Source organism: Hemibagrus wyckioides, linkage group LG28 (assembly GCF_019097595.1).
Source record: "Hemibagrus wyckioides isolate EC202008001 linkage group LG28, SWU_Hwy_1.0, whole genome shotgun sequence".
In the NCBI taxonomy this organism is placed as follows: domain Eukaryota; kingdom Metazoa; phylum Chordata; class Actinopteri; order Siluriformes; family Bagridae; genus Hemibagrus; species Hemibagrus wyckioides.
Window position 1 is genome coordinate 12,729,915 of NC_080737.1, and position 9,609 is coordinate 12,739,523.

Genomic DNA, 9,609 nt, shown 5'->3' on the forward strand with positions numbered 1-9,609 from the left:
AGCAGTCTGTCATAATTTCTCTAGAAAGCAAGTAAGACATCTGGACAACCTGTCCTAAAGACTGTCCAGTGTCAGAAAACTTACTGACAAAACACTGACACTGGTTAATCTTCTAAACATCTAACAGAAATCTTCATATTAATGCATCTTTAGCATTTGAGTTGTTACCATAGAAACAGATATGATGATAAACCTGTGATTTGAATATTGTCGTTAGACAATATATAGGAGTTTTAGGGTTTTATGTCATAGACTTGAGCTCATAAGTTTATATGCACCTTGCAGAATCTGATAAATGTTAATGTCGGTGTTGTTATCCTTCGGCTGCTCCCTGTTCGGGGTCATCACAGTGGATCAACTGATGCACATTTTATGATTTTGGAAAATGTTTTACGCCGGATTCCCTCCCATTTTATTCAGGTTTGTTCTACCCTGTCAGATTTTCCTACCAATATTACAGCTATATCAATCGATCCACACTACCTCATCGAAAAATCCTACTGTGGAATACTGCTTCGCGTCTTGGACTATGTAAAATAAATTCAGTGTCACTTTGCCGAAGATTCTCATCAGGCAATGGCAGCATGATTTATCAGTGCTGAATACCTCACCAGATTGTCCTACCAGTATAAAATAAACCGCTAGATGATTTGACAGTGCCGAAATAAACAAGTACGATGATTTACAGTTTTTATTCTGTAGTTCCTGGACAGATATTAGAAAGGTTCTGCCTTTTGGACTCCATAGGTAACGATCCTGCTGGCAGGTGATTATACAGTGATTCCCACTTATCTTCCATATCTGTTAAAAAAAACGCAAGCAAGAAGAAAAGCACCAATAAACAGAGAACTTTAAAGAAAATAAAGAAGAAATGTAATCGAATCATTTTGAAATGATTTGCTAATTAGTGATGCATGCCCCAGATCTAGCCTTACTGTTCCAGGAAAAATGCTAACAAATATAATTACTGGTGCTAGCTGGCTTCATAATGTGGCTGTAAATGGATCTAATTACTGCTAGCTGTTTTGGTGTAATGAAAACTAACAATAAAAACTAACAGGAATAGCCAAAAACTTACCTTCCATGAAGAAATCAAAGCACAGGTAGTAAAAAATTATGGGCGTGGTGTTTTGGTGATAAAAATGACGCCAACTCGATATGCGCATGCACAGTAGGACGATCTGATGGGTGAGATAAAATGTCAGGACATCGGCTTGGGACCAGTACTAAGAGTTAATCCCGCAGTTACCGGGTCGGCTCCCTGCCTTGGAAATCGAACCCGGTGGTGAGAGTGTGGGATCTTGCCACTAGGGACTGTAAAACAATTAAAATAATTGTATTTAGCATCAACATGAATTCTAGATCCATCTTTTCACACTCAGGACAAGTGAGGGACTCGTACACACCTATTACAAAAGGTGCAAACGTCCATCGTGGCTCAAGACGGCAACGTGATACGTTAAGAGCCAAGGGATGGATGTGTAAACTTTTGAACAGGCATGAAGAAAGTCATTTCTTATTATTTACAGTCATTTAAGTATAAATACATAGCTAGGTAGTGGCAATGATTTCTGTGCTAACACAAATCTAGGTATCCTTAGCATGACAATTTAAACATATTGTAATGCTGTATAATGTGATCAATGAAGATAATAAAAGGAACTCCTCTGAGAATATGGGGAATACCTTGAGCAAGAGGAGCAGTGTAAGGTTTGTCTTTGCCAGTGGCAACAAGATGATATATGGAGTGGTATTGTTTATTGCTCAAGAGATCTAGGGCAGTTAATAACTCTAGGCAACGTGCCTGAGATGTAACTCAATTGGACAATGTGACTGGCAGCCTTTCAAAGGCAACATGTTTCAGAGCATGATAATTGTGAATTGTTTGATTCCATTAGCCAATTACCAGCAGACAAAGACTGGCGATGATAAACATGTGACTCATCTTTCTGAATTGTAATTTCGGTCACATTTCAGGCTCACGTGTTCCTCATGGTTCGGCTCGTTGAGTGCTTGCGATGTTTCTGCACTGTATCAGATCCGGCAGTTCGAGTTAACTGTTATGACAGACAGGTGTATGAATTTGCTGAATGAGAAGCAGAATTGCACCGAAACGTGATCTGTCGACAATGATCTATTGTCGTATATCATTTTCTGGAGCAAAATAACTTGCTCTGTCGTTCTCGTTTGGTCTCGCCGTTTTCATTTCTTGATATTAGAATGGAGACGATGTGGTGCTCAATCAGAATGAAGGAGTCGGCTATGTGAGAGCTAATTGAGAGCCTCACGCTCCGAGGTGATTGGATCCCACATTCCCCACTCCCCTCTCCCTTCTCTCTCTTTCATGCCATCTCTCTCTCTCTCTCCTCATCTTCTATTCTTGTCAGGTAGACCAGCAGACAGCACAGTGGCATCACTTCGTACCATCCAGTGAAATTGCTGCGTCACGGATGCAGTTTGTTGAGAGAGAGAGAGAGAGAGAGAGAGGGAAAGAGAGAGAAAGAGTGTGTGTGTGTGTGTGTGTTTGGAAGAATGAGCATAAGAAACACTGCCTTTGTTCTAACACCCACTAAGCACATAGTCTATTTTGATTCTCCTCTAATCACTAACCATGGACCCCCACCACCACCTCTCTCTCTCTCTTTCTCTCTATCTCTCTGTGTGTCTTTCTTTCTCTCGCTCTCTTTCTGATTTGTCAGGTTCAGCTGCCGCGGTCTGACGGCTGCTCTCACTCCAGATCTCCTTGAGTCAAAGTCAATGGCAGAAACGCAGCATGGAACCTTTAGAACAGATGACTGGAGATTCGAACAGATACAGAGGCTTCGGGCCACATAGAGAATAAAAGACTCTTTGCAGTAAACAGTGTAATGATCAGAAATACAGTAATTTTCCAGACAAACATCTGTAAGTAGACCACATAATTGGCAGAACGAATGGTGAAAAGAGACAGGCAATCTTTTGTTGCATGATATATGAAAACAAGTAAGAGAAAAGAGAGTGAGAGAGAAACCTCCGTTTGACCCCAGTACCCCATTTGTAGAGAATCCAAATGGCAGAATATACAAATAGGAGAATGCGCTATTATACTTTCATAGGACCTGGCCTGATTTCCATAATGCAAAGTGAGAGAGAGACCTGAGGTGAAGGCAAATGTAGCCAGGATGCACTCAAGACAGAATGGAAACTCTGTGTCTGGATTCAGACAGGCAGACTTTGTGTGCCAGTGAGGTAAAACAACACACACACAGACTTACATACGGAGAATCTCCATGTAGAGAAAGAGAATTTCCTTTTTGCAAGCATTGAAGGATTGCGTTTTGGCTTTAGTTCTGGTGAGATAACCTGGAAGCCAACACCATGGTCAATATGTGCGGCATGGTCAGGCCCTGATGCCAGTACTTACATCATCTACAGCTCCAGCAGCTTGAGAAGAACTTCGCAGGACCCTTATTGTCCAAAATCTGAAATCTGTAGGGATGGAGTGGCTCAGCGGTCAAGGTAGTGGATCACTGATCAGAAGGTCAGGATTCAAGCCTCCGAACTGCCAAGCTATCGACGTTGGGCCCTGAGCTGTTGATTGGAAGATTGGGGTTCAAGCTCCTGCATCACAAAGCTGCCTCCATTGAACCCTTGAGCAAGGCCACCCCTCCCTTGCTCCAGGGACACACGGCTGACCCTGCGCTCTGACCCACCCCTCCAAGGATGTGTAGGACGAATGTAACTGTGCAGAAATGTATGTGAGACAAATAAAGGCTACTGAACTTTGTGTACTTTTTGACTACTGTTACTACTATTAATCCTGTTAAGATTAATATCCAAGGAAGATGAGGTCGCATCAGTGCCCAAATATACTTCTGGACTCTGCCGGGATGAGGGTGACTAGCTCAGAATCAGTTGATTAAATGCAAAGTGTGCTCAGGATAATAAGAGACGCCACAGCATGACGAAGACGTTAAAGAACTATTGTGAAGGTGAAGCCATGCACCCGGCTATATCGCCTGTGTCAAAATCTAAAGGAGAAGTAAATCTGACAGATGCTGTGAGGAAACTCAGCGTCGTTCGAGACCTGCGGGATCTTCATTTGCTTGTCCCCAAGAAGTGATTTGAATGTAACCTGTGTGAAAGGAGAAGGCTGACTTAAGGTGTATCGCTGCACCGAGGCAATACATTTGCCTGTAAAGCAAGTTTACCCAAAATACAGTGAAATGGCTATGCGAATATTTTTTTTTTGTTTGCTTTTCTGGCTGTCTTTTGGTTGAGACAAAGATAAGGGCAGGATCGAGTGCAGAAAACTCGGACTCAGAGAAGGGTGACTTACACAGAGTGGAAGTTTTTATTGACCTGAATTAGAAGTAGGAGAATCTGTTCACTTTTCGGACTTTCTGGGATAAATATAGTACATAACGTGTGAGCAAGCACAATAGTTGGGGGGGGAGGAAAAACGTAAAAGTAGGATACGCATACTTTGGGGATGTCACAGAAATTCAAGGATACAGTGAATGTACTGTACCTGGTGTAGATGATTTCACGAAGAGGATGATCAAATTATAGGCTTTGAAATGTTAGGTCTGATCCACATGAAGTACTGTAAACTCATTTTGAAGACCGTTCCTGCAAAGATGTTTTCGCTGTACTGGTGATAATGTTAGTGCAACAACTGCAGCGATATTGTTCTTCTCTCATATTGAATGAACTTACCTCTTCATTAGGCCTTTTGTATATTATCCAGAGGTTCGAGTATTTTGGCTATTTATAGACTTTGCAGAGGATAAGAGGACAAACTGTGATGAAGAAGAAAACTAGAGCACCCTGTTCCTAATCCACTTTTTTCCCTCTATACAGTGGGCAGCTACGCAGTTCCCTGCTACCTGGATCCTTCACTGCAGATGTAGCAGAACTCCAGAATAGCCTTATTAAGTCATTTAGTTCTTTAAAACATAACCCGATATGTCATGTCATGAAACTCCTAATGACATCACTGCCGTAGAGCAAAGTACAGGTCGAACCCTGACAGTCGAGTCCTGAAGATGCATTCGAGAATTGCGGGTACTTTTATGGCAAATGTGATAATTCCTGGTTGCTTATCTACATCTAGGTGACAAGTTACAGTTTCATGTTGACTGATATGAAACTGGGATGTGGTAGATTTAGTGGTTAAGGCGTTGGATTACTGATTGGAAGGTTGCAAGTTTCAATCTCACGTCCACCAAGTTGCCACTGCTGGGACCTTGAGCAACGCCCTTTAACCCTCAGTTATACAGCGATCAGGCATAACATTATGAGCACTCAGAGGTGAAGTGAATAAGACTGATGATCTCCTCATCATGGCACCTGTTAGTGGGTGGGATATATTAGGTTGCAAGTGAACATTTTGTCCTCAAAGTTGATGTGTTAGAAGCAGGAAAAATGGACAAACGTAAGGATTTGAGCGAGTTTGACAAGGCCCCAAGCTCCTGTGGGGTGTTCCCGGTCTGCAGTGGTCAGTATCAAAAGTGTCCTGTAAGTATTCTTTAAGTTGTACATATTCAGGGGCCATGGAGGCCCAACCTCGCAACTTAGAGGACTTTCGCAGCAAAAGGGGGACCAACATAATATTAGGCAGGTGGTCATAATGTTATGTCTGATCTGTGTGTTAAATTATAGCAAGTTGCTATGGATAAGAGTGTATGCCAGAAATGTAAGTGAAAAAAGAATTTATAAGACTGAATGTGAGAAATTGTCTTCTTGTTCCAACTGAAGAAAGCGTACATGTACTGTAGTAACTCAGTGGCACCAATTTGCCAGTATATATATGAGGTGGTATAATAAGACAATCCAGCAATCAAGGTGTGACAGGTGTGGCCACACCCTGCTATAAACAAATGCTGCTCGGTTGCATGGACGTCATGCCCCTATGTATGATTCTGTTCTAGAACATTCTCTGTCATTATGTGTCATTTACCTGGAATGCTAATTTAGATGTACAACACTGAAAAGGTGTAGTACTACACAGTAAAAGCACATAACAGTATTGAACAACTTGTTAGACAAAGCAGGCGCTTTTATGAATGGTGCTGCTTCATAGGTAAAGCTCCAGTGCTGTAATCGAATAGAACAGGTATAATAGTGCTAATAATAATGATTACAGAGCATTCAAGAGAAACGCTTTCGTTTTAAAAAAAAAGGTCAGATGCATTACTTCAGACAAGGTTATCATTCACTGCCATGTAGGCTATATAAAATACGATGGGACCATCACAACTGGTCCACCTTTACAGGTACTCGGGCCTGCACCAACTGAGACCAGTGGCAATATCTCTCGTCTGTACAAGGGTTGGTAGTTACAGCCGGTCGTCAGATGGGCACCCCCTTTCCTTGATGTTTCACCGATTTAAGCCCATGACACCTTGGGAGGACTCAATAGCAGATCCAGCATCCTGGATCTACCCCTGCTGACCACCACCCAACTCTATGTTCTATAACTCATAGTTCGTCCTTCAACAGGTTTGCCTCCCGCTGTATCCAGATCCAATGAGATGCTTTTTGCCTACCAGCCATTTCCTGGCCATCCCTTCAAACCCCAAGCAGCCCAAGGGTTCTCCAGAGGGACTGGCCAGCAAAACCTCTGCAGCCGACCTCTACTGGTAAATTCCAGGCCTTCCATCCATTTTGCTGCCTCTCGAGGATAAGGCCTTGATATTTCTCGGCTAAATATACTATATATCTGAAAATGATTTCATTCACATGTAGGACCATTGTGTATTTAATTAGCTTTTATATAGTCTAGCTTTAAGGTACACTTGATGCACCTTTGGAGGTAAAAGTTACACAGTAAAGTGAGAAGTTTACCACAGTACAGTTTAGTACCCTTTTGGAGAGTGAAGGTTGTTGGCACCTATAAAAGAAGCAGGGTACCCAGCTATTAGTTAAATTAAATTTCCAGTTCAGCTCGAAGTATTAGTATTTTACTGTGTGGTTTCTACTGGAATTTCCTGAAAGGGGGGAAAGTGCCTTTTTAGAGGCTCGAGATGTCATATTCTCCTTCAAATGTAAAAAAAATAATCGGGTTGAGACGGTATAAAAACACTAAGGACGCAATGAAAAATCCTAAACTTGTTTGTTTACATTCTAAAAATGTTTAAATACATTATATGAGAGAGATTTTAGGCTGTTTGGACGAGGATTACAGAACACTCTGGGGTCCGTGGGCGAATCCTAAATACCTCACTATTGATCACGCAGTACACTTAAAAGACGGTTATATCACAGGGGAACGGAGTGTACGTATGTAGGGACTAACTCCAGCATTTGGGATGCACCCATTAAAGACGCGCGCGCGACTCTGGAAAATGCGTTTAAGCACAGCGAGAGAGAGAGAGAGAGAGAGAGAGAGTGAGAAAGAAAGAGAATTGTCATATCAACGGCTTCCGACGTCAAAACCAAAAAATACAACAACAAAAAAAACGGAAGGAAATGTATTCAGATTCTTGTTCCTGTTTACATCATGGGCTAATTCGTGTGAGAGTTGAAATATTTTTAAGTCGCCTTCTAATTCAGGTAACATCAGCGCCAGCCAATAGGAACGCTCATACGCTTAGGCTAAAATTCATACTATATAGTATGTGAGTGAACAGCGCGCGCTGTAATGGTGTACTTCTTAATACAGTAGTGCACTAGTATGCGGTTTGAGACATCCGCTTTTACAAAAAAAAGTGTGCATGAGAGAGAGAGAGAGAGAGAAAGAAAGAGAGAGAAAGAGAGTGTGTGTGTGTGTGTGAGAGAGAGAGAGAGAGAGAGCAGCAGCAGAGAGAGAGGTGGAACCCGGTAACGAAACACACCTTCGTACTAAGTGAAGAGCTCGAGCTCGAAGCGACGAAGGAAAGAGGAGGAGAGAGGAGGAGGAGGCGGAGGAGAAGAAGAGAGGAGGAGGAGGAGAAGAAGAAGGAGGACGGTTTGAAAGCGAACGGCTCGCAGAAGGGGCAGGTGGAAGTCAACGCCGACCCACCTCCGCTTGGCGGTCTCGAACGGACCTCGGTGGAAGACCGGTTTATTTATTTATTCTTTTATTTCAATTAATTTAATTAATAAAAAGAGAAAGAAAAAAAACCCACCCAAAACTACATGCATTTCGGTTGTCCGTAGGAAGTCATCCCCCTTCTTTTTTTTTTCCTCCAACAAGAGACATGGAAGACGCTCACACTAAATCCGCGTCCGAAGTTTTAAAACACTTCGACGTGAATGAAAACAACGGATTGACCACGGAACAGGTCAAAACCAATTTCGAGAAATATGGACCGAACGGTGAGTTTTTACCTGTCCGCCTGCCTGCATTACACCCCAACGTTTATTACATATACCTCCGAGGTAATTAATAAGGCTTTTATTTGCAATATTCTGTTGCCAAATATCTCGTGTTTTTTTTTATTATACAGGAAGTTTTAGGTCTAAAGTGTGTGTTGTGAGCTCGTGCCGCATTGTTTTAGTCCGCGTTAATGAGAGAGACTGGGAGTACTGTGTGCAGGTAAAAACTAATACCAATTCAGAGACTGTAAATCACATATTACTAATTTAATTTCACTCCCAAAAATCCCAAAATGATTTGCACACGTCCCTGCACTCGTGTTATATTTATACATGCTACAATTTCACCTGTAAAGGCTACCTGTTTGTGTCTTTTTTTTTACATTTATATAAAAGTTTTTAGTTAGCCACGCCCCTTGGTTTTTTGACAGCCATCTTTACACTTGCAAATTTATTATTTGCACCTCACTGGTCATGTGGAACAGCGTAAAGGTTAAGCTTGGGTTCATGCCAAAACATTATCCTATTTTTATCCTATTTTTTTTTTTTAAATTGTATGTAAATTAGTTTGTTGCTGTCACCTCACAGGGTCTTCAGGGTCATGGTTTTTTTTTGACGCCCAGCATCCCTTCAGGTTTTCTCTGGTTTCCTCCCAAAAACGTGCTTGTAGGTAAAATTCGCTAGTCTAAAGTTTGTGTAAGGGGATCTATAAAGCACCGGCATCCCATTTGCACTGTGTAATTGCCTCCTAGATGGGTTTTCCCTGCTCAGGATCCTCCAAATCCTCTCCGGATTCGCTGTGACCTTGAGACCTTGAAGGATAAAGGATAAAGATGAATAAACGAACGAGTTGGAAGCGTGAATATTTTTTGAAAAATGGGATCCGCAATACCTGAAAACATCCTCAGGCGAATAGAGCATGAAGAATGTTTGTTTTTTTAACCAAACAAAAGCACTTCGGCGATATATTCCAAACACTTTATTTCAAGAGGAACCTGCTTTTGTGTGAAGAGACCTAAAAAGCAAAGCCGATGCTACCGATAAATGTATTGATAATTATCATGTCTGAAAATAAGTTAATGCGATCATTGATCGCTCTTATAGCTTTTATTAAATATATGACACCATAGGCAAGCTCTAGCTACAGCCAACCAGACCCTCGTGGAAGTTTTGTAGCAAGGAAATGTCACACTTTCAAGATGTCTGACAGGATGGTGTGTATTTAAAAAAAAAAAAGAAGTTTGCTTTAGTCTGAGCTGTAGCCAACTTGTGTGTTTCTGGAGCGTGTGCTAACTACGCTTCATTCATCTGCCTGTCACCGAGGCTGCA

General features: G+C 41.8%; 1 protein-coding gene and 1 long non-coding RNA gene across 3 annotated transcripts in view; one reads left to right on the forward strand and one right to left on the reverse strand.

Annotated features, from left to right (window-relative positions):
* Positions 1-677: 677 nt before the first annotated feature.
* LOC131348728 (uncharacterized) lies at positions 678-7,854 on the reverse strand. The gene is made up of 3 exons (XR_009203968.1): positions 7,818-7,854; positions 1,079-1,314; positions 678-801 (listed from the first exon to the last, which is right to left on the reverse strand). It is a non-coding gene; the product is annotated as an uncharacterized LOC131348728 (long non-coding RNA).
* A 19-nt stretch (positions 7,855-7,873) lies between these two features.
* atp2a3 (ATPase sarcoplasmic/endoplasmic reticulum Ca2+ transporting 3) overlaps positions 7,874-9,609 on the forward strand; it is a 70,098-nt gene continuing 68,362 nt past the window's right edge. Inside the window, exons 1-2 of one of the 2 annotated variants that reach the window (XM_058383894.1) lie at positions 7,874-8,013; positions 8,159-8,280. In XM_058383894.1, coding sequence (XP_058239877.1) covers positions 8,163-8,280 — 118 coding nt within the window. In that variant the 5' untranslated portion in view covers positions 7,874-8,013; positions 8,159-8,162. Of the gene's footprint in view, positions 8,025-8,158; positions 8,281-9,609 lie in introns of both variants that reach the window. The other variant, XM_058383892.1, reaches the window with a different exon arrangement.